This window comes from Terrapene carolina, unplaced genomic scaffold (assembly GCF_002925995.2).
Source record: "Terrapene carolina triunguis isolate 2854851 unplaced genomic scaffold, T_m_triunguis-2.0 Scaffold192, whole genome shotgun sequence".
Classification (NCBI taxonomy): Eukaryota; Metazoa; Chordata; order Testudines; family Emydidae; genus Terrapene; species Terrapene triunguis.
This window is the reverse complement of record NW_020664543.1, coordinates 12,361,088-12,386,344: the sequence shown is the minus strand read 5'-3', so window position 1 is coordinate 12,386,344 and position 25,257 is coordinate 12,361,088. Positions and strand designations below refer to the sequence as shown.

The window sequence follows — 25,257 nt, the reverse complement described above, 5'->3', positions numbered from 1 at the left end:
AATATGAGAACTCTTCAAGTAACTGATTAGAGACTAATAGTGCAGTGGCTTTGCTAGACATATATTTTATGGCCAACCATGCATTCAGCTACTCGCAGCCTTGATGCTAGACCCCATTAGCAAGAGACAGAATGCTGGCCATGCTAAGATTATTCCCTAACTCTTTAAAGAGATGTGAGATATAAAGGTTACTTACCTGTAACTGGAAGCTCTTTGAGATGAGTGGCCCCTATCTGTGTTTCACATGTGGGTATGTGTGCGTACCACGTGCCTGAGACTGGAAAATCTTGCAAGTAGTGTCTGTTGATCCACGCCTGTGCCCTGGAGCTCATCATACTCAGCACTCAGGCTATAAAGAGAGGAGCGGATGGACCGCCTCTCCGGTTACTTCTCTGCTTTAGATCATGACAGGATTCATGGTAGAGGAGAAGGAGGGCAGGTAGTGAAATACAGATAGGGACCATACACCTCAAAGAACCTCCAGTTACAAATAAGTAACCTCCATTTCTTCGAGTGCTGGTCTCTATGTGTATTTCACACAAGTGACAGGTAAGAGGTAGTCAAATAGGAGGGGGATGCGAGGATGCACACAGTGCAGATGTCTGTAATACTGCCATTTCAAAGGCTGCATCTTCAGAAGAGGCTTGGACTAAAGTGTAATGAAGGTGTAGCTGGAGCTCCTGGTTGTTGCCTTACAAGGCGTCCAGCATAGGCATTTCTTGAAGAAATACCACTGAGATTGCCTGCGCTCTAGTGGAATGGGAGCTCACCTCATCCAGGGAAGGGAGATGCGCTGATATCAAAGGAGCATACAACCAAAAATCCACTTAGTCTCTGAGTGGATACCACTTGTTTGCATTCTTGCTCTGTTATAGCAAGTGTCTTGGCATTTTTTTAATTGATTTCGTACTCTGCAGGTAGAACGCTTTGCAAAGAATACTGGTAAGTTAACGGATTGATTTATATGTAACTCTGAAATTACCTTGCAGATGAATTTCGGGTGGAGACGAAAATTTCTTTATGAAAAAAAGCATATAGTAGGTCAGCCAGAAGTGCCCACAGCTTGCTCACCCTCTTGGCTGACATGATGGTGACAAGGAAGACAACTTTCATGGATAAGTGGGACATCGAGCATGTTTCCAGTGATTCAAAAGGTGGCTTGGTAAGCAGTGAAAATATAAGATTGAGATTCCTTTGCAGTGTTAGCTTCACTACTGGTGGGAAGGTCCTAGTGAGACCCTTCAGGAATCTGGTTGTTATTAGGTGAATAAGGATAGAATAGCCCTCTACTTGAGTATGGAAGACATTGACTGGTCCCAGGGAGACCTGCAGGGAGCTAAAGAACAGGCCCAACTTCATGAGAGCAAGGAGGTAATCTAGAATAGCAGGAATACCTGCTGTTTCTGGAGATAACTGATTTTGTTGCACCCAAGGAGAGAAACGTCTCCATTTACCTTGATAGCATTTTCTGGTGGAGAATTTTCTGTTGTGGTTGAGAATGATTTGAATGGTCTCTAATGTGAACACTCCAGGTCTGACACCCATCCAAATACCAGGCCATACGGTGAAGAGGGGATATCTAATCCTGCCATTCACTTGAGTTAGCAGATCTGGGAAGGGTCATATATGATGGGAAGATGGGTTGATATGTGCAGGAGGGTCCAGGAAACCAGAAATACCTAGGCCAGTTAGCACTTTGTTGTGATGAATCTTCTATAGAACCTGTTGTAGCAGTGGAATGGGAGGAAAAGTGTACCTCAGGTGGTCTGTCCGGGATAGTAGACGGGCACCACTCTTGGGAGTCCCAACTTAGTGGCTGCTCTGGAGCAATACATGTTGGGTTTCTTGTTCGTCTGGGAGGCGAATTGGTCCCAAGATGGCAATCCCCACTGAGTGATGATTTCATTTAGCATTGAATTGTGTATCTCCCACTTGTGGTCAGTGGAGAAGTGCTTGCTGAGACTGTCCACCTCCGAGTTTTGTGCACCTGGGAGGTATGTCACAGAGTGTGATGTGATTCCAGATACACCAGTTCCCTAAGAGGATCAACTCTATGCACAGAAGAGATTTCATCCCTCCTTATTTGTTTATACAGAAGACCGTCATCAAGTTGTCCGACATCATCTGGACATGTCGGGATCGTGTATGTGGGAGGAATGCATTGCAGGCCTGTCTGGCTGCTCTTAGTTCCAGACTGATGGGCATTCTGGCCTCTGAAGGTGTCAACGTACCTTGTGTTGTGTGGTCACCCATGTGGGCTCCCTAGCCTATGAGGGATGCCTCCGTGATTATGATTGTGTCAGATGTGGGAGGAAGGTAAGGGACTCCAGCACGCACTTGCTCTGGGTTCATCCACCAGGCAAGGGAAGCCCTGACATTGGTGGGGACTGTCACTTCGGTATTCATACTGTGTCTTTCAAGTAAAAATACCAAAGCCAGGCAATTAGGCAATGGAGATAAAGCCTGTCAAACAGCATTAAGTATAAGAGACCATGTTGCCTAGTAGGGAAAGACAGACCTTGACAGTAGTTGGAGGTCTGTGAGTGATGTCTTATCAGGCTGCTCATGACCTCGAATCTGTCCATAAGGAGGCATGCCCTTTCTGAGGTCAAGGCTAGGATCGCTCCTATTAAGTCTACGGTCTGAGAGTCAGTAAACTTCTCTGTGTTCATGCAGATTCCCAAAGATGCCAGGCAGGGCCGGCTCTAGCTTTTTTGCCGCCCCAAGCGGCGAAGCAAAAAAAAAAAATTAGATAGATAGATAGATAGGCACATTCGGCAGCAGCTCTATTGTGCCGCTTCATTCCTCGGCAGCCGGTCCTTCCCTCCGAGACGGAAGGAGGGACCCGCCGCCGAAGACCCAGACATGCCGCCTCTTTCCATTGGCCGCCCCTTTCCATTGGCTGCCCCAAGCACCTGCTTCCTTCGCTGGTGCCTGGAGCCGGCCCTGATGCCAGGAGGCAAAGCAAAGATGAACTTTGCAGCTGGATCTTCCTGTTTGGAGCAAGTCCACATCTCGGAAGATGGTGTAGCAGTTTTGTCTCATCTGTGCCACCTCCACTGAGGAGACCTTTGTGAAGACCCTGAGTGTTGTTGCCAAACAAAACAGGAGTACCTGGAATTGGTCATGTTCCTGTCCTATTAGAAATCTGAGAAACCGTCTGTGCCATGGGTGAACATTCACATGAAAGTAATCATCTGTCATGCTGAGAGCCACAAACCATGTGTCTTCTTTCAGAGATGAAATTATCAGTGCCAACATAACTATGCAGAATTTGTAAATAAAAATATTTAGTTGATGCAAATCAAGAATGGGCCTCCATCCTTTCTTGGGAACTACGAAATATGAAGAGTAGAACTCTTTCCCTTGATGTTGAGGTGGCACTTGCTCGATAGCCCCTCACTCGAGGAGAGTGTCCACCTCTTGTCAGAGGATCTCCTCATGAGACTTATCCCTAAAGAAGGGCTGGGAAGATGGTTTGTGGGGAGGCAGAGAAAGAATCTTGACAGGGTAGCCAAATGAGTACTACATATGATCCATTTTTGTCCATGATTATAGCCCTCCAGTTGTGGGTGAATAATGCTGTGCAGGAAATGGCATCTGTGATGGTTCGCAACTCCTGAGTGTTCCATCAAAAGTAACCTTTACCTGGTGGCTGAGGTCAGGTGGCTGACACTGAGGTGGATGGAGTTGCATATCTTGGTCTTTGCAACTTCTGCCACTTCATATTGGTCAATGACAGAGAGGCTGTGGAAGAAACCTTGGTTTATATACCGGTTTATGGTAGGTCTTCTTCCAGACCAGGGTATACATGCACAGGAAGCAGAGGCTTGTCCTGGAGTCTTAAAAAGTGTAAAGACTCATCTGTCTTTTTGTCAGAGATTAGTTCTATCAAATATTAGGGGGTAGCCGTGTTAGTCTGGAACTACAAAAACAACAAGGAGTCTGGTGGCACCTTAAAGACTAACAGATTTATTTGGGCATAAGCTTTTGTGGGTAAAAATCTCACTTCTTCAGATGCATTGAAGAAGTGAGGTTTTTACCCATGAAAGCTTATGCCCAAATAAATCTGTTAGTCTTTAAGGTGCCACCAGACTCCTTGTTAGTTCTGTCAAAGGACAACCTTGATGGTGTTTGGGGACCCCCGAAGAGGGAAGCCACAATTTATGCCTCAGTACTATTGAGTTGCTATAGCTATAGATGCGACATCAGCCACATCAACTGTGGCTTGAAGTGAAGTTTTTGCCATGAGTCTACCCTCATCGACAAAGGTTTGTAATTGGGCTCTTTCCTCCTGCGGAATTCATCTTTAAGCTCCAAGAACTTTAAATAGTTCATAAAATCACGCTTTACTAACAGGGCCTGGAAGATAGTGATTCTAAACTGGAGACTGGTTGATCTGAACACTTTCCTCCTAAGAAGGTCAAGATGTTTAGTGCCCTTGTCCACAGGGGGCATCTTGTTGCCTGGATCTTTCCAGGGCTGTTTGTACTACTGGGGAACTGGGGGCACGGGTGAGTGAATACATATTCTGCCCCTTTTGGAGGGACATATCTCTCAGCTATTTGGAGAACAGGTGTGTATGATGCAGGTATGCGCCATATCACTGTGGCTAGCTGCAGAATAGTCTCATTTACTATGAGCGCTATGTGACTGGGTCCAGTGGTTTACAGTATGTCCAAGAACTTATGCTCTGTGTCATGAGCTTCCTCAAGTGGGATCTGAAGTTCAGTTGCCACCCACTGCGAGAGGTTTGGTATTGTCTGTGGGTATCAGGTGGGGATGGGGTGATTGCTTCATCGGGGGAGGAGGAGATGCCTGCCAGTACCCTGGTACCAGTAGATCCAGCTCAACGTTGTCTTCCTCCTCCATATATGCTGGTGGAGACAGTTGCTGTTGCCTAGGAGAAGAGGGCTGGTGAAACTCTTGGATGGATCCAGGGTGTTGTGCATCGTGATCCATGGACCACATCAAGGCCAGTATGATGGTTTGAAGGCTAGTTGAGGGAGAATCCCGAGGCATCAGGTACTAGCAGTTGCTGGGAGGGTAATCATCTGGTCAAAGAATGGATTCAGGACAGTCTAGAAGCCCTGTCTGGTCCTTTGTGGAGGCAATGGTTTGTCCTGAATATCAGATTTAGCTGACGAATCAGTCAGATCCGGTTCCATCTGTGGTACTGTAGATGCTGGTGGATGGAGACACCAGCTTGTGGACAGAGCAGGAGAGTAGCTCTTGTTCAAGGTGGATCCTTTTCTGGTGTTGAAATGTCCCTGAGAAGGACTGGACCTGAAAGCAGAGCAGATTGTGGCTATGGGAGGGCGAAGATATCCTCCAGGGAGGTTAACTCTCAGTCCATCCTGAGCATGAGGAGTCCCAGTAGTTGGTACCGTCGGAACAGGTACATCCACAGGTTTAGTAGTTGGTGGGTCCTTATGAGATTGGGCTGGTACCCAGTTGGAGAAGAGTCCCATTTGGAGCTCTTGGCCAGTGCTGGTGATGCCTATTTTTTGGCTTACTAGCTGGCACTGAATTGGTACCATTGGATCCTTGCGGTCAGGAGGATTAAGTGGATCTAAGTCTTAAGGACCTGAGTGCGAGAACTCACCCAATCTGGAAGGAGTCAGAAGAGATCCTCTCTTGGGAGCAGACCTGAAAGGGATCTGTTTCTGTGTCAGTATCCATTACTTTCATGAGAAGCTCGAGACAACAGGTCTTTCGTTTTATCAGATCTGGCCTCTGCTTTGGAGCTCGTGCTCAGAGTGGAGATGCTTGAGGGCTGAGGCCAATGTATTGGGGGGGGTGTCTCCCCAGTCTGGATCCGACTGGGGTCTCATGGCTTTCTACATAAGGTACTTGCTCTCATCTTACTTGGGCCTGGGGAGAGGAGCAGCAGCAGATACTGCACTTGGAGGAGATATGGGCCTCCCCAAGGCAGCAAAGACAGCACTGGTGGTCATCACTGGCCGAGAAGGAGCAAGGCACAGAAAACAATTCTTGAACCCCAGAATTCTGGGCATAGTCCTTCCCGTAAGGAGGGAAATAGAGAGGGTCCCTGAAGTGAGAAAAACTAATTTACACTAATTATAAAGAGACTACCAAAACCACTAAAATCTATATGCCATTATGTTTACAGATAAAGATCCTGCAAAGTTAGCTTCAGACACAGAGAATTCCAACTCAGGCCATGTGGCAATAAGAAGGAACTGGAGAGGCAGTCAGTTTGCACCTCCCTTTATACCCTCAGTACTGAGCATGGCAGGCTCCAGGGTGCAGGTGTGGACCAAGAGACACTACTTGCAAGATTTTCTGGTCTCAGGTGCATGTGTACCCATCTGTGGAAAACACATAGGGACCAGTGCTCATAGAATTTCAACTTCTACCTGAACAGTCCAATTGGACAGACAGAAAAAGACCTCTGTTTAACAGCTCACTTGTCAACTCATGCCTGCTGCTTCCTGACTGGTAGAGCTATAATGCTGACAGTAAACTTGTTGCTAAATAGGAGAAGAGAAATGGTCTAAGGCAAACTGGAATACCAGTGAATAAATAGTCTCTTTCTAAGGAACATCTAATCCAAACAGGTTCAGTTTCTCATGAAAGGCTTGAAGCAAGACATGGGTAGACTATATTTGCACATATCTTGTGTTTTAACCCCTCATGTTTTAGGGACAGGAAAAATTGATGTAGGTTACTTGATTTTAGGTAGCAATCATTTGCTTACTGGAAATTAAAGAATGCAACCAGTCTAGTTTGGTTACTAGACACTTAAATGTAAAGCTAATTCCGTTTCAGTACAACATTTAAATCCACTTTCAACAGAGACTTTAGAAAAGAGCAGAGCAATTGCAATTCTTTACATATCATCAAAGTACCGTCACCTTTTGAAGCAAATGATCTAACTTCTGCCTTCCTGGGGCCAACTTGTCTGTGCGCATGCACATTCAATAAGGGCATGCATCTGGCATTCTAGTTTCTAAAAAAGCGTGCTTGGCTTTTTGAACCGAGATTTTTTTTTACAATAGGAGCATTCTCTATCAATTGTGCTTCATTCATACAGAATGTTCCTTGATGACAGGAACTGGGCTAGCTAGTGCCAAATTCTTACATTACAGCTGTAATCATCTAGTTTTCATTTCACTACCTTTTTAATAGCGAAGTGCTCAAGTCCTCCCTTCTTCACCACTGCATGGCATCTCCTCCCAGATGAAAGCAAGGCATTTTCTCAACTACCGCCCAAGACCATTCTCATACCATTAAACAGGGTGGGGCTTTCTGAACTGAAATGCTGACCCACTGTCTCAGAAGCAAGGAGGTCTCCCTCCAAATGCACTATGATTTGAAGCCTAGAATCCTAACTCCATTTCTGAACATGAGGTTTTCCCCTCACATTGGCCTCGCCTGTCTCAACACTGCATCCACTGAGCAGAGATCTAAAAAAGGCAAAACCCCGCATTTTAAAAACAGGAATACAGAGCTTACCAGGTACTGCAACAAAGAATTTAACAGCATCACGGTGCCCATGGAAGCAAAGCTGTGCATGTGCCATTGAACAATATGGTATGAATGTTCCAGGAGTCACTTTATCACTGTTTTCATCCCCATATACACGTATAACACTCCCAGGACGGTTTCCAGAGCCTGCTGCTGTTTTATTAGCTGTAAAAGAAAAGAACAAAAATGTTTTCCACTTGAAATTTCAGTCTGTAGAAGTGGTTATTTGTTAAGTAACCTTATGGTACTATCTAAAAGCTAAAGCCAATTCAGATAAAATGGAACAGAAGGGCAGAAATGCCAATTCAGGACAGAGCTGGAAAGAAAAAATAAGACTGCATGCTTGGTTATTTGAAGTACATCACAAAATGGAGTAGGATTCTTATTCGTCTAGCATAATTGTCTTAAGATTTACTTTTTAAAAAACCACTAAATTCATAAGGGAAAAATATCTTTAATATATAATACATCTAATTGATGTCTCAATGAACAAATCCTAAAGCATTCAAATGTATAACAATTAAAATGTTAAAGGAAGATTTCCTTAGCATCTGTGATTATAGGGTATCCCATTGCCAGCACAAACCCCACTAAAAATAGTCAGCTGTGGGCATAAAGGAGCTACACCATTATAAACACGGTTTAGTTTTTGCTGGGGTGATTTAAAATCCACTGACAGAAAAGTGCTGCTTATTCATGCTAGACAGACAAGCCATCTCCATTCCAAAGACTATCAAAGGAGTGAAAGAAATGTGATTTGTAATGAGACAAAGTCAACGATGTGGATTAATGACAAAGTTATGAGATATGGTATCAAATTATTTGCTGGAAGAAAAACAAAGTCGGTATGAAAGTTCAGCTGCAACACAGGATGATACACTAAACTGCTGAGCAGATTGGTGGCCATTTAGCAAACATAAAACTGCTGCAATGCAGTAACTGAGTGGAAAAACATTGAGGAACATACAAAGGGTCAATCTATAGAAGTGGGAAACAGCCTCAAAGTGGCTATTAGAAGCCTGAAAATAGATTTTTGTTCAGGATCTGCACTTACCCCTCAGCCCCAGTAAACGTCCCTGGTGGAGGATTACAGCTAAAGTGAGAAAGGAGGAAAGGGGAAATGGATAGGTATGACAGTAGAGGAGAAGGATTAATGAGAACCTGCCACTCTCATATTTGAGTATTTGATAAGATAGAATTTTAGATTTTAGCTCCTAACTTAAGTTAAAAAACCTAGTTAAAGAAGATTCAGTAAAAGTAATCAAGAACAATATCTTGTTATATGGTTTCAGGATAAATGGTCAACGAAGGCCATGTCACTTTAAAGTGACATTTTAGTTACTGTTAAGTTATATAATTAAATAGTAAAGTTTCCCCTTTCTCTCTTTTCTTAAATGGACACTATCAAAACTGATGGGCAAAACAATGTATAATTAAACAATGTTTTAATATTTCTTCCTCACTCTGAAAAAAATCCATCAGCTCTAGAAAGTGATTACTATGCGCTAGATAAGATGTCCAGCTCCTCAACTCACCAACAGACCAAGGGGACGGAGTTTGTTTGTAGTTGTGTATGCAAGCAAGCTATGTGGTGTGTCCTCCTAATCATGAACATTTACAATGGCAGGGTACTGAAATTTACAAAATTCTGCCTACTCATAAGTACAATGCAGGGAGAGAAGCATCATTGTGTCCATGAACCAGAACATTAATAGACTTAAAATTAAGCCTACACCAGCATTGATAGGGTCCTTTTTTAAGTTCACAGTATTCAAAAAGGAAAATCCCCACCAAACTTTAAAAAACTGACTTTGCTACAAACTAAGTGCAACTATTTAATTTTTGGAAGCATGATTTAACTATTTATGTCTTTGCTCAATACACCCATGCAATGCAAAAAACAAACATTTATTTAATGGATGATCAATGTAATGGAACAGTATGAGAAACATAATGCATGTGCTATCAACAAAGGAATTAAAACATGAAGATTTACCACCAGCAAATTTAAAAGAAAGTTCTTCCTCAGGATTGATTTACAGTCAAACCTTAAAAACCTTATGCAGTAAGATGTTTAACATCACAATTAATACTATATTTAAAGTTGCCAGCTTTTCCTTTCAGAAACCTTTGTTCAAGCATTTTCTGTTATTAAAAGCTTTGATCCAAATTTCATCAGTGAAGTCTCTGGCAGGGAGCTCTTTTTTATCAAAATTTTAGGGAATGAATTAAACAGACGTTTGGGTTTCAAGACAAAATTGTCGTTCATAGCATTTAAGACTTGTTTCTGTTTGAATTAACTGGTTTATTTCTTGGTGGGGGGAGGAGGGGAGGTTGGTAGTTCTATTAGCCTTTATAAAGGCTAACTGCTTTTCCTAGAATGCAAGTATTTCATTTTTAAATGTACCACCAGCATATGGCAAAAGTTCACAACTTTTTAATTTTTTTAAGCATACAGACTTTTTGAATAACCAGTGTCTGAATTTTACCCACCACCTGAACTCCTCTATTTGAAGAATGTGGTTACAACTCATATGCCCTTGTGCAACGCCTTTAAAAGCAGCTCAGTTTCACTGCCTCTCTAGTCGTAGACACCAAGGAGACATTATCGGTTGTGTGATGGATTCTGAGAAAACAAGGCCATTTCGAATTGTGCTAACTATACCCTTACTGCCAAAATAAGTTTTAAAATGTGGAATTTAGAGCTCATGGGAAGTGCCAAATTGTCATGATCGAGAAGTTGAAATCCTCTATTCGCAAGCGGTGCATCACAGGCAGTGCTATCAAACGGACACAGATCACTGCCAATATCCCTACATTCTTTAAGGGTAGAAGTCCCAGTGTCCATTCAATCCATGGCATTCCAAAGGTGCCTTTTGGGATGAAGTGTTTTATATGGAGAGATGTCTGCTAGGAGATAGACCAGATGCTACCAATCCATTTTATGCAGGCTAAATAGCCCTCAGATATTTACTAACCTAGAGCAGATTCAAACCCGGAGATGAATGCATCTATATACTTTACCAAACCCATGGATAACACTTCATATTTTAGCCTTATTGCTACAGTAGTTTCATTTTTGGTATTCAGTTACAGACATTCATTCACATTTTACTTACTTTCTGTTAATGGAATGGAGATGATGACACCATTTCCTGTTCCCACCCACAAACGATTACAAGACACCATAAGAGCTGTGATTCTCACAAATGAGAATCCTAGTTTTCCAGTACCTAAAAAAATAAACAAGTGCTTCAGTAAAAATTCTGGGCACCAATAATAATCATCTGGATTTCTAGAGAGCTCAGAGCATTTTATAACGTCAACATCCACGTGAGATGGGGGAAATGTTCCCTTTTACACAGAACCAAGGCATAATGGTTGTGTCCAGAGTGTCACAATCTAGAGAGGGAACTCATGTGGGCCAATTTCCAGGCCTGTTCTCTAGTCTAATCTTGATTCTGTAAGGAATAAAATACTATACTGATAAACAGTTAATTTTAAAGACTCATGATTTTTTCATGCTGCACATTACAGTAAAATGCTTCTGGGTTTACAAGGCAAAGGCAGTGATCTACCCAAAACAAGGGATTTAACTTAAAGGCAAGTTCAAAGAGCTCTGACACCATATTTTTCCTGGCTAGTTAAAAAAACAATACTGTTTCTTGTTTAAAAAAAAAATTATACAGAAATAAATCTCAGACTAATTTTAAGCTATGTGGGGAAAAAACAAAATGATAGCAAAATCAGAAAACAGGTATTCAGTTTTATGAGAAGCAAATTATCTGAGGTTTTGCCTCAGTATTCTCCCCATATAAGTGCAAGGCAACTTTTCTAGGCAACCTACAGCCTCCTCCCACATTTACAGGCTGCAAAACTTAGGCCCAGTTCCAATCAGAAGTTGAGGGGAACTAGGAAGGAAAATCTCAGGGGCTTCATACACTTCTTCCCACTACCAGCTTGTCCTCCTAAATAGTTCTGAACTCCTAATGGCTGTCCGCAGTGTCCTTAAGATTAGGAGATTGAGCCAAAAGGACCATGATTCTCTATAGTCCGTATTAGACTGTTTGACTTGGACACTAGAATCAGAGGTGTTGGGGAAGTTAAATTCCATGCCACTGTAGGCTTTTGATGTCTTGTTTTAAGTTTCTTCTTTGGTTGAGACAAGCTGTTTGACCCATGGCAGACAAAAAGAAGATCTAAGTAGCAACAGGAATGAAAAAACACTATGGTTAATTTTATTACAGTCAGCAACTTACCTAGCATTTTGCTTACATAGGGTTCAATGTCCACATCTTGTAGATGCTGATATGTGTGCGCGTGATAGAGTCGGAGTGTGGAATCCAAACGAATAGAGACCCACACCCCATCACCCACCCAGGCCAGCTGTCTCACTTGGCTCTCTTTCCTTGGGTGTGCATCAAACGATTTCTATGGAAGATTGTACTTTGAATTAGATTGGTCACGAAAAAGACAAGATGATCTCTCTTCTCAACCAGATCTTATACATATTGGTAACTTTTCCCATAAACTGTCTACTAACCTCGCCTTGAGTGTTTTGTCAAGGCTTGGCAGAGTGTTGCCTCACAACATACATCTCTACAGTCATTTGCTATTACATCCCCATTTATGAGCCATTATAATCTACCAACCCTTCTATCTAGAGAGAGGGCGCGAGAAAGAGAGAGAGAGAGAGAGAGCGAGACAGAGAGATCATATATATTTATATTTTTGTTATTAGGTTCGCTGGTACAGTTTGAGACATTTGCCTAAAAAGTATTTGGCTCTTTCCACTGCTATCTGTCCTCTTGTGTACAATGAAATAAATATAACATACCAAATAATCCTGGAGCTACAAGATGCATGCCAACCTTCAACAATAAGCATTCGGATGAGGCTGCATCAATTCCTTCTAGTCTTCACTTCCTTTTCCCATGTATTGGGTAATAGATTGCAAGATGCTCTGAGCAAGGATCTTGGCCAAGATTTCCAGAGTGATTAGTGATTTTCGGAGCCCAACTTGAAAACACTTTAAAGAAACCTGGTTTTCTAGAGATGCTGAGCACTCAGCCTCTAAAAGTCAAGACCCTTTAGCGTGTTCTCAAGTTAGGCACCCAAAAACTAAAGCACCTAAAATCCCTAGTCACTTATGTTGGCTATTTCCTGTATATGAAACATGCCATGTACCTGTAGGGCACTGCAGAAACAACAGTATAGACCTCTAGGTAAATTTTAAGTTTGCTTGAACTAGATGGCAAATACCCTCCTAATACAACAAGTTAAAAAAATCCATCCCCTAGAAATAAAAGTATGGAAAGCCAAATCCTAGAAGAGGCTGCTGATGGAGGGGGGAAGACCACAAAATGCAGTGTGTTGTGCGCTCCCCCTCTAGGCATTGCAGCAGCTGGTTGGTTATCAGGTTTTATTTCACAGGATCTGTTCAGGGAGAGGAAGTGTTGGTGATGCAGATTCCACAAAAATTGATGTACAACCTCTACCCCGATATAATGCGACCCGATAGAACACGAATTCAGATATAACACGATAAAGCAGTGCTCCGAGGGGGCGGGGCTGCGCGCTCCGGCGGATCAAAGCAAGTTCAATATAACGCGGTTTCACCTATAACACGGTAAGATTTTTTGGCTCCCGAGGACAGCGTTGTATGGGGGTAGAGGTGTATTAATTTAATCACTTTTATAAACAGATGTGGGATAAGTTTTATACTCAAAGCAAAAAAGCTGCTTTTTTAAAACCATAATGTGAAATATTATCTTTGAATTTTAGAAGATATTTGACTAATTTCTCTCCAGAAAGATAATTTCTTAATGATGGCCTGTTTCTGTGCTGATGAACAGTGTCTTCTCAGGATTCATGGATAAGGGTGGGGGGGGGGTGTTTAGACAAAAAGACAATGGCAAAAATTAATTATACTTTAACTAAACACTGTTTTAACTTGCCTCTATTTTCATGGCCTTTGGTTGAACAACATAGATTTTGTTCCTGTAGCCACACCAGACTTTATCATGTACAACAGTCATGCATCGGATGGAGTGATGAGGTCGGCCCAGGTCTAAGAGGTGATAGTTTGTCAAGTCCCACTGACCATCTTTAAAACAAACAGGAATAATTCATAGAGGTTAAGCTCATTTGCAGAAGTTAATCTGCATACATATTTGCTTTTAAAATGGTACGTCTCTACTTTTAGAAGAGTAAAAACCAATGAGGAGTCCTTTTGGCACCTTAGAGACTAACAAATTTATTTGGGCATAAGCTTTCGTGGGCTAGAACCCACTTCATCTGAAACCTTTTAGAAAAGTGTTAGACGCTCATTTAAAAAGTCAATTCAAATTCAGTTATACTTTCCATTAAATTGAAACAACAATTAAGTGTGGGACTGTTATTGTCTAAGGAAATAAGTGCAATTTTTGTTCTTACAGAATGAGATTGTACATAGTGACTCAGTCAAAGTATGCCAAAGCATTTTAAAAAGCAGTCAGATACTGCTAAATGCATTTGCTTGGATAGGCATATAACAGGTACAATGAGCAACAGCCTACACATAGCACTGAACATTAGCTGTTTGACTGAGCATGGAAATGCTGGCCATGCACTGAGGTTATCCCCTCTGTTGTCTAAAGTGTGCTATGACATCTTTAAATGCTGCCTACTATCTGTATGCCTTTTTTTAAAATAGCACATACAACAGCGTCACTCACCATTAACTGGAGTTCTCCTCTAGGTTAATCTCCTCCAAAGATCATCATTCTTTGACATATACTTGAGATCCCTCAAGGACCCTGTAGCCATTGGAATTTTAGGTAACTAAAGTGAGTGTATCAGTATCAAGCCAGTTGAGCCTTTCCCTATATTTGCATCAGTGCTGCATGCCTGCTTAATATTGTTAGAAGCTGATCGCAAGGATCCAAAGTGCCACAAGGAAGAGAACAAATAAGTGAGGAACCTGTGGTGATGATCCAACAGGAGAATTCCAATTACTGGTAAGGAACACCCCCTTCTCTCCCATTTGAGATCTCCCAGAGAGATCCTTACTCAGAAGACAGAGGAACAGTGCCTGTCCAGGAATGATAGGGCTGAGAATTTTGAATACAGATTTTGAGAAACAATATTATCAGAAAGAGGTTAATGCTGGCAGCCATGACCAACTACTAATGCTCACAAAGAGGCAGGGGTATATAGTGCATCTTGTGGACATGACTAAAGGGCAGAATAACCTAAAGTCTGTTCTGTTTTGATAATTAAGTAGCTTTTGTTACATAGCTTGTATATAGAGACTTCCCCAGCTCTCCCATCTTCTGCCCAAAATATGAATGAGTTTTAACAACAAACCAGAAGGACGGTGGATTGGTTTCTGTAGAATTCAGAATAAGCCCTCACTTTCCTCAAATGCCATTAATAAGAACTATGTATTTTTATGGAAAAATAATTGATGGGTCAAGACTTCTGGCCGACATAATGGCTAGAAAAAAAAAAGGCTATCCTGCTAAAAGGAAGTCTTAGAAATGCTCAAAGAGCCTGGAAGACTAAACTGAAGTTTATGGAGGATATAAATCAATGTGAATGTTTTAAGGAAAAGATTGGAGAACAAGAGGAAAAAACTGATCCCACCATGGGCCTGCAACTAAAAATAGACCTCTATGACAGACAACAGACCAGTTATGAATTGTTATGGAGATTACTTACAGCTTTGGATTATGTATTTGAAACATTTACAGCACTGCTAAACCTAGAGAGGAAGATGCAAGCTTGATGAAGTGAGACTGGATAATAAAAAGCCTCCAGAAATTCACAAGACAAGGACAACTTCCAGTTAGAAGACTTTTTTCTGACTCCTTTGATTTCAAAGGGAAATATATTGGAGTATATTAACTCCCAGTGTTATTTTTAGTGCTTCTATGGTGCAAAGGTTTTTTGAACTGATGGATGGTTTCTACCATTTGACATTAACAGAAAGGTCTTGCAGAACAAGTCAGAATGGTGGCCTTTACATGGCTAAGGATTCAAGGCAAAAAATATACAACAACTTTCAAAAAGCCTTAACTTTGGACATAAGTGACAGTAAAAAACTGTTCTATATTTATGACCTGATATATCAGAATTGGCACAAGACAGAAATAAGCAGCAATCTCATTGCTCAGAGGTGGGAAGAATAGTGACAACATAAAATATGGATTATTGACAAGAACTAGATTCAGCTACACAGTGTGGCCAGGATCAATAGATAAGCAAGGTTTAATATATACAGTTCTCAAAAGTATAGCGGGGGCCTAAATATGACAAACCCTGTTTTCAAGTAAGGGCATTAAGCATTCTATGACAAACAAGACTCTGAAGACCAGCCTCAATACCACAATACCCAACTAAGGCAAAACAAACCAAGATAATATTACCTTTCTCTTTTAAAAGCAAGAACAACTTGAAGTAGAGACAGGCATGAGTGAAACTAACATGGAGTTCAGACAACCCAGCTGACTGAAAAAATCTGTACTGAAGGGGTGCACAACAATGATGGAGATACAGGCAGAGGGTCGACTGGCTTAATGCATGCACTTTACTTACTGTACCTATAATTCAAAATTTCAATTACTCCACAGTCCTGGAGGCAGCTCAAAAGAACTTCAGAGTGAGGATCCATGGTGGTGATTCCAAGTAGGAGAAGTTCTTGGCTATCTACTAGAAAGAAAGGGAGAACAGGGGAATTCCTAATTACTGTAAAATAAGTTTGCCTGAACATATCTAATGCTACACTTCATCAACCAAAATGCTAGCAAATTAGTTTTTTGACAAGGTACACAAAACATTAAAGAGACTGGAAATGCTTGTTGCATTAACACTGTTTGCAAAAATCAGATAATTCAGTGCATTCATTTTCAAAGTAAAATATTCACTAATGATACATTTTATTTACTCAGTTTCTATCATGAAGCATCTCTGTACGGTCATTGATTCTGTTTAAGGTCGTTCAGCAGAATGCTTACCAACTCCTCTGTGAAATATTGCTAACGTTCCATCAGCTAGTGCAACTAATACTATTCCTTTTACATGTCTGGAAAAAGAAAGGAGGCAAAAGTATATCATTAGTGTTTAATTCATATTATCAATATAAAAATATAAATAGGACATTTTACAGTAAATATTTCTTACAGTTCAGCATAATTTTATAAATGAAATTCACATTTGCTCTTAAATATCTAGTTTTCTAATTTTTAGAATATGGTTGATTGAACAGAAGGGGCTGAGAGACGCACAGGCTGAAAACAGAAAACTGATAGTAACAATACATTAGCTACGAAGTAAGGAGGACGCATCTCTAGGAAAATGATAGTTTCCTCTTTATACGAGTCCCCAAAACCTGGAAATACCCTTGATATTTCAGTATCCATAAAATCCCCTTTATTTCCCCTGCTCCCCATTATGCTGACTTAACCCTCCTCTCCATCATCTTCCCCAAAAGAATAAAGAAATGTAGTTTTTTTAACTAGCGTCTCAATGAATTCAGAGTGGAAATCTACTTAAACTACATTGTAATTATGCTATCTATAATCAAGGTTCACTTTAAGTTAGCAAAATTTACAAAACATTATTTCAGGCAACTTACACAATACTGAGAATAGAATCTTTAAGTTTAATGGCATGAACACATTTCCTCCACTGGGCCACTGAAGAATGAACATACAAGCTGCAAGGACATAATTGGGATGAATTAAACATGAATACTTCAAGACCATGTTAATGTCTCAGACAATACAAGAATTGTAATCAATTTCGGCCAGGGTAAAGCTTTAATTATGGGAAAAAATTCTCTCATACTGAAAGTGCAGCATTGCTACAGCTAACCCACTGGCTGCCCAAAACATTACTGAACATCTATCCACAGAGCCTGTAACTGGGATAGTAAATGTTCCTAGTGATCTGACATTCAGCACTACAGAATCCTTAGATAGTACCATATTTCTTTCAATAAAAAGAAAGCCTTTTCTAAAGACATGTCAGAGATAACTTTGTTTAATTTGTTATTGAAAAAAGATATATTTGTTAAACTCCTACAGTACATAGTACAGTATATTATGCTACAGAAGGATACATTCTGTATGTTCTAGAATGCCAAGATACAATAAGGCATACTGAAAGGTACTACTGCAGCTTTGGTTCAGAATTTTCTTCCTTTTGTGGGTTTCTCACACTTCATCTTAGTTCTTGGCGCCCCCAGGTTGCTATTTAAACTCTTTCTGAAAGCAGGCTTAAAATGACTCCTAATCTTTTTAATTTAGTAGTTTTATAATTAGCATTTTCTTACCATCCATTCTGTGCTCCAAGCCACATTGTAGGTAAAAGGCTACTCATTTTCTGTGCTTCTTCTCTCACTAGATCTTGCTCATTTGGCAATTCTACCACATCTTTACACAAGTCCGACTCACTACTGAGAAAAACAATGGTAAAGTGATAAAAATAGTCTGAAAACAAATGCACAGACTGCTCAAACTATAACCCAGACACCAAATTCAAAGCTGTTAAATGTTTAAATATCCTGTGTATTATAAGTATATCTAGAGCAGAGTAAGAATCCCATTAAGTATACCAATTGTACGACTGAAATGAATACCTTTTTAGAGTCAATTATTTCATGAGGATATCTACCACTTACGAGGAATGAGAGACTGCATTCAGCCCCATTATTCTGCTCCCATACAAACACACACACCAGGTGGAACTTCATGTGAATAGTTGAAGGCCTTGAAAAATCTCAGATGTTCCAATTTTATTTATTTATTAATGACGCCTACAAACCTCATTCAAGTTTTCCCTCAACTGCCACAGCTAATGCACAGCAGTTGGCTGGACTGAGAAAGAGGCAAGTTACATTTGTTCCCATACACTTTTGAAGAGCCAAGTGCCAGACATGAATAATAGAGCAAGTGTGATATCAATGAGTACACCAAGTGTTGAACAATACTAAACCAGCAGTTTGCTGAAATGGTGGGTTGAAAGGAACAAATAGTTAAAAACAGATTAACACACTCCCTTTTGGAGGTACCTGCGTAGAAAACGTAATGAAGTTGCACTGAAACTATTCTTCATTCTCACGCGAGACCACTTTAGAGAAACTAGTGCAAGATATTCTACATAACTATTGTGTAAAGCTTAATCTGCACACACACCTAGAAACACTTCAGTTATATAAAGAACAGGAGTACTTGTGGCACCTTAGAGAGACTAACGAAGTGCCACAAGTACTCCTGTTCTTTTTGCGGATACAGACTAACACGGCTGCTACTCTGAAACCTTCAGTTATATAGTGCCTTCCAAATGATGGCCTCAAGTGCTTTACAAATACTGTATATGAACCTTTGTCTCAATAGTACTCTAAAATGGTACATTTATGAATTTTAATACATTTTAATGGTGTGGACATTGACCATGTACCTAGGCTGGTATACTGGAGAACCCTCTGTTGTATTCTGCACCCCCAAAGGATCTGTGAAGACATGCTCTGTATACACTCCGGTTTGGGCTGGATCAGCTAAATCTTCTCCTGACCCAGCACTGACTTCTGTCGCCTCCGTTGCTTCCTCTGCCGTTGGAACGTTTTCATCTACCTCATTACTTTCAGCTGCAGTTTCTATGAAACAAATATTTCAGTTAAAAGTTAACTTGAAAACCATTCTGTATAGACACCGTGGCAAGTGCATGGGCAAATTACTATTAATTCTTTGCCTTCTATTTCCCTATGTGATAGACTATTCCTTTGGATTCCACTGAATAGCCCCATTAAATGGGAAAGGATTAGGAATTGAAGGACATGAAAAGACAGCTTTTGACTGAACGCTCTCTTCAGGTTTCTCTCAACCCATCTCTGGTCTGTTATTTTATTACTCTATCTGAGGTACTTCACACTATCCCTCTTGCCATAGTATCCAAACACCTCACAGCCTTTGGTGCATTTAGTCTGCCACCCCTGTGAGGTAGGGAACTAATACGATTACCATTTTACAGATTGGGATCTGAGGCAAAGAGAGACTACATGACTTCCCCGGGGTTACATAAGAAGTGTGTGGGAGACCAGGTCTCCAGAGGCTGAGGTTAGCATCCTCTTCTTCCTTCAATACAGGTCTATTCAGTTTGGTTTGATGCTGTTGACAACTTACCCTGTATTCCCACTTAAAACTCTAAATATACATGGATGAATATTTTCATACCTGGCTGTTTATCTGTCACAGATGAGGCACCATTAGCATTGTGCGTTATGAGAGATCCTGTAATACCCTCTGCAGTACAACCAACCACTGTGATTCCTCCTAACAGGCTATCAGTTTCTGCTGAGCTGTTGCTTGTCATACTTCCACACAAAGAGGTCTTGTCCACCTGATTGGAGTCTGCTTCTTGTGACCCTTCCTCTCCTACAGGATAATCCGTTTCTCTAGCCCCTGAAAGGCAGATTAAGCTTCATGTAATTTCTTGGATACAGTAAAACACAGTGCATAATCAAGCAATAAGATCCAAGTTAGACAATAAACAAAGATATTTACAGTCTACAGTGCCTGAGAGTCACACGACTAGAACATCTTATAAAACCTGCTTTAATCACATAACATGAAAAGGCATCTTAAACCAAGCTGCCGCCTTTAAATTAAAAGTGGACAAAGTGATTTAAAGAAGTGCTGCACGCTTGTACCTTGTACGTCAGGTTTCTGTTTGAGCAAAACTTTGCAGTCAGGTTAAAAGTAGAATTGAAACAGATGCTGATAACAGGGGAAAAATGCTAACAGACCCTCATTGAATTCCCTTTGTTCTGATTTAAATTTACGCACATAATTGCTCATTTCCAGAGGCAAGAACGTTGCTTTTGTTTTGCATGATATATTGTTTGAAATATGTATCATTCAAGACAATCCCAATAGTAAGAATCATCATATGGTGGCTAATTCAAGAAGTAGTTCCAACAGAGCAAGTTCATCTTCCTGTTTCACTTTCAAGGTCTGCACAACTCCATTCCTCTACTTGCCTTTCTACACAGCCTCCAGCACATTCTATTCTTCCCAAAGTATCATGTCTAAACATGCCCTCCCTTCGTCTCCACATATGCACCTTCATACCTTACTTCCAGGCTCTCTCTCCTGCATGGAAAAACCTCCTTGATTTTACTGTGCTACGTTAGCAGCCTCACTCAAATCTCCACTCAAAGGAACTTGCTTTTTCAAAGCCTACTAGCACAAACCCTCCACTGGAGGCTAATTTTTAATAGATTTTTTTTTTTATAAATGAGTTAACAAGATGCACACAAAGCAACCAACCTCACCTCCTGAAGTGTTGTATCCACCTACTTTTCTTTGCCCTCCCTACACACTCTATTGTCTCTTAATTAGATCTTTGGTTAAATGCTAAATGGTAAGACTCCTTGGGGAGGGATCTCATTGTCTCCTGTAAAAGGTATCATACATCTCTATGGGCTCAATAAATATAATAAAATTAGAACCATACTTTGAATGTGGAGATCTGTGGAATACTCCCACTACTGAAGAGACTGTTTACCTCTAAACTGGAGTATGGGAAGATAGTGGGCCAGATTATTGGTCCTATTAAGTCACATTCCTGCCTTTGTGTGGTTAAGGGCTGCTCTAACTTATGATAATGGCCAATTCCAGGATCAGAGGTGATAGAAAAGTGGCACAGGCCTGATGTAAGATTAAACCCAGTTTCCCCTCAGCTATGTTGTTTGTTACGATGTCAGCTATAGTGTATTTTTATCATGATGATTAATCACAGAACTGGTATCCTTTTAATTCGTCACCTCTAAAAAGTTCTGGCTCTAATTTTCTGAGATGAACACACCACTCCAGGGGAAGTCAACTGGCACCAAGGATAGGCTGATTCTCTTACCTGGAATGCTAGCAATACAAAGAACGTGAGAATTGCAAACAATAAAATTGTCTAGGATGTTTCCCGGCTGGTTAGCATCAACAATAATCACTTTTGTAGCGGAGTGTGTGCTAGTACAGATCCAAACTAGACTGGATAATTCTTCCTGATGTTTCAACTGCTTCTGCTGCTCCTGCAAGAGCAAACAGCAGATGTACTAATATACTAGAAGGGAGCAGGTGGCAGCAGTTTTAAAGATATATACCCATATATTATGTAAAACTCATACTGGACAGCTAGGCATATGTTTAATACTATTACATGAATAGGAAACTAAATGAAAAGTAATGAAACTACACAGAGAACTATAAGTTTGAACTAGTGACTAATCTAAGATTGGTGTTGTCAGAAGAAGAGTTACATTTACATGCCTGCACGCGCTCTCAGTATTGCCAACTTCAAGTGTTAAATAATCGTGAGTCAGGCCCCAAAGCATCAAGAGATTCAGTTTAAAAATCATGAGCATTTTAAAAAATAAGTTGAGTTTTTTCTTTGCTTTCTAGTTTCGGAGGAAGTCTTCATGTTTTACTTGCAGTCATTCAGGATAGAAACTTTTTAAAATGAAAACAGATTCTCATGCAATCTCTTGAGTTCAGAAGCTGGAACTTTAAGAAATACATAAAAAATGTGGAATCATGATAGAATTGTGAAAGTTGGCAATGCTGGTATCTAGATCAAGTAACTACACAGATTGTGTAAAAATACTTAGCTATTTATTTAGATTTACCTCAGAGCCTGTAAACATCAGCCAAAACGTGAATATTTATTTCAGTAGGTGGATTCAATACAAAGCACCAGGTTTTTTTGTCTGGATCATCATTTCAATTCTACCTGAGAAAACTTGCTTATCCATTGCTGACTAGCAGAACTGATTACCAATTAAGTACACCTCTACCCCGATATAACGCGACCTGATATAACATGAATTCGGATATAATGCGGTAAAGCAGTGCTCTGGGGGGGCGGGGCTGCGCACTCCGGCGGATCAAAGCAAGTTCGATATAACGCAGTTTCACCTATAACGCGGTAAGATTTTTTGGCTCCTGAGGACAGCGTTATATCGGGGTAGAGGTGTATTATTTAAAGTAATGTTGTTTAAATATGCTCTTAAATATTCAACATTATAGAACAGAACTGATCTTACCTTGAGTTCCTGGTCTAGTCTATCTAAGCTACTCTGAGATCCTGTTTGGTGCTTGTTCCCATCTGCATCCGAACCTGCTACATCATTGTAGAATACACTGGCACCAACCACAGAGCCTCCATCTCTTGTCTTCCCTCCTGATAAGTTCACCCCTACAGCACACCAAAGCTTGAAAGAGAAGAATTTGAGCATTTCACTTGCAGAACACATGGCTTTTTTGGCTTATGAAAGTAATAAAGGAACTAACTATGTAGGCTATAACGGGAGTCGAGTACAATTTTTTACAGTACAATTTATGGAAGACATAGCAGCAGAGAAAATGAGTCCATTATTCTTAAGAATGCAATGTTTAGAGAGCAGGAGTGTAAACTCAAATAAGTGTGATTCTGCTGCAGTGTGCATTCTGTATCACACATTTGCTTTAGACGCCCAGCTTTACTACCTAAACGGATAAGAAAAAAATCATTCAATATTTTAGGTTTCAGATCAAGGAAGTTAGCAGTTCAATGTCTCATTGTCCTCCATCAAGGGCTATCTCCTCTAATTTTCATAATTCTAGAAGTCCTACCTTCATAGATGCATCCTTTTCATCTAAGGGTCTCAAATAGACAGGCACAGGCAAATTCTTCATCTTGTTATCACCCTGACCACCATTTGCTACCTAAAAAGAAAAAAATATTACACTTTCCCCTAAAAAAAAACAACATCATTTGTGAACCTTGTCAAGCACGCAGAACAATATTTTGCCATGGCTGAGGGTTGGTTTGGTTCATGGCCCATAGTTTGGTCAGCACCACTCAAAGGAAACAAAGATGACAGCAAAAACATTTCAGTGCCTTTTTAAATAGAGTTGATATATTCTCTTTTAAAGGACTGACCTTGGAGACCCCAGCCTTCCTGCAAATTAATGCTCCAGTCTTAATAAAGTTTAAAAAAAAAAGTGAGTTTTCTTCTACAGATAGTTGCCCTTGTCCTTCAGTTGGACGACTAATGCGGCCTTCTCAAGGTGCTAATTCAGAAAGCAGACTTAGTAAAAAGCTATCTGACAACTAGCTATAATATACTAGCATCAAACACCACAGTTTTATGGAGCCGTAGTACTTTATCCAGTAACTATTAGTTATGGTTATTGTTAAATACACTAGAAGAAGTCATAATCACAATACCTGTTTGTACTTCTGAGGCAGACTCCAGCCAAAAGCTTGCACTCTACCATCTTCCTTTTGAACATGTGCTTTCACTTGGCGGTATTGTTCTCGTTTCTGTTCTCTGCGTGAGGCTAAATTGGCTTCAGATCTAGAGGGAAAATGGATATTTTTTTCCAAATTCATCTCTGTTCTCCTAATAAGTTCTTTTAATGTGTATGTATGCCATAGCAGAAGTTGCTCCCTAAACTACTGAGGGTAAACATAATCCAAACTATTTTCAGAGCTATTTATTACAGTAAAAGAAAAATGCTACATTTGTTAGTCTGAGCCAAGGATGGTATACTTCTATTTAAACCTGCCTCAGTGCAGGGGTATGAACTAGATGACCTCTTGAGCTTCCTTCCAGCCCTACAGTTCTATGATTCTATGACATCATCTAGTCAGGCCCACTCTACCGCCTCTCCCCATTTTTCCCTCTGTGACCTGCCTCCTGAGCTTTAGCTTTCCCACTGCTTTTACTGGTAATCACCCTTTTGCAGAGCTTGAGGAAAGGCAAACTAAAGTGACTGCACACACAATGCTGTCAAATATACCAAGTACATAGATTTTTTTTAAAAAAAAACTTTTGAATTAAAGTAACCTTCGAGGTTACTTTTAACAGTAGTAGATACAACATTTTCATCCGGAAATGTTATTTTTAACTTAAGTGTTCTTTTACCATGTAGCTTTGGAAAAGGAAGCTAAAGAGTTTGTACTAAAAATGAAAGCAAAAGATGATGAGCAACAGGCCAACTCAACAGTGTCCCTGTGGCATGCAAGATGCATCCAGCTAGGGCAAGGGTGACCATAAGAACGGCTATACTAGGTCAGACCAATGGTCCATCTAGCCCAGTATCCAGTCTTCTGACAGTGGCCAATGCCAGGTGCCCCAGAGGGAATGAACAGGCAATCATCAAGTGATCCATCCCCCGTCACTCATTCCCAGCTTCTGGCACAAAATTGTTCTACAAAAAATTCATACCAACACTTACTTAAATCATTTCATTTGATGAAAAATGAAAGCTTTACTGGCATGAATTATATAAGCACCAATATAGGTTCTTGTTCTGCTCTCTAATTTTGACTCTGTTTTATTATTGTGCTAGTTATAATCACTATATATACACACACACTGTGATGGGTGCTAAAACTGGATTTTTTTTAAACAATGCAGAGATTCCTTTTTTAATTTCCTAGGTTTATCAAATATTTTACATGCTTTGTTTATCTTAAAACCTCCTTATGCATGGCTATTACCAGAATAAATCAGCTATATAAACGAGTCTCTGAAACTGAACTATATAACTGCTTTGTTTATATTTTCAGTTATCTAAGATTGTAAATTTACAGTAGAAAGACTAACTATGAAATACATTGATCTTTTTATTAGCACAAACGTATTTTTCCTTTTAATTATATAATCCTTAATTATGAAATATTTCTTGTGTAGAGATATATTAATTATAAAAACACTGTTGGAACAGTGTTTTGTTGAAAGTC

The 25,257-nt window shown here is 40.3% G+C and overlaps 1 protein-coding gene across 5 annotated transcripts in view; it reads right to left on the bottom strand.

Annotated features, from left to right (window-relative positions):
* SPAG9 (sperm associated antigen 9) overlaps nt 1-25,257 on the bottom strand; it is a 106,584-nt gene that overhangs the window by 5,798 nt on the left and 75,529 nt on the right. For 2 of the 5 annotated variants that reach the window (XM_026654380.1, XM_026654385.2), the window contains 14 exons: nt 23,737-23,866; nt 23,139-23,231; nt 22,571-22,738; nt 21,388-21,559; nt 19,707-19,934; nt 18,934-19,129; nt 17,807-17,929; nt 17,108-17,188; nt 16,488-16,555; nt 13,449-13,597; nt 11,751-11,922; nt 10,611-10,724; nt 8,546-8,584; nt 7,480-7,656 (listed from right to left, as the gene is read on the bottom strand). In XM_026654380.1, the coding sequence (XP_026510165.1) occupies nt 7,480-7,656; nt 8,546-8,584; nt 10,611-10,724; nt 11,751-11,922; nt 13,449-13,597; nt 16,488-16,555; nt 17,108-17,188; nt 17,807-17,929; nt 18,934-19,129; nt 19,707-19,934; nt 21,388-21,559; nt 22,571-22,738; nt 23,139-23,231; nt 23,737-23,866 (1,910 nt within the window). The remainder of the gene's footprint in view (nt 1-7,479; nt 7,657-8,545; nt 8,585-10,610; nt 10,725-11,750; nt 11,923-13,448; nt 13,598-16,487; nt 16,556-17,107; nt 17,189-17,806; nt 17,930-18,933; nt 19,130-19,706; nt 19,935-21,387; nt 21,560-22,570; nt 22,739-23,138; nt 23,232-23,736; nt 23,867-25,257) is intronic. The other 3 variants (XM_026654384.1, XM_026654386.2, XM_026654381.1) reach the window with 2 other exon arrangements.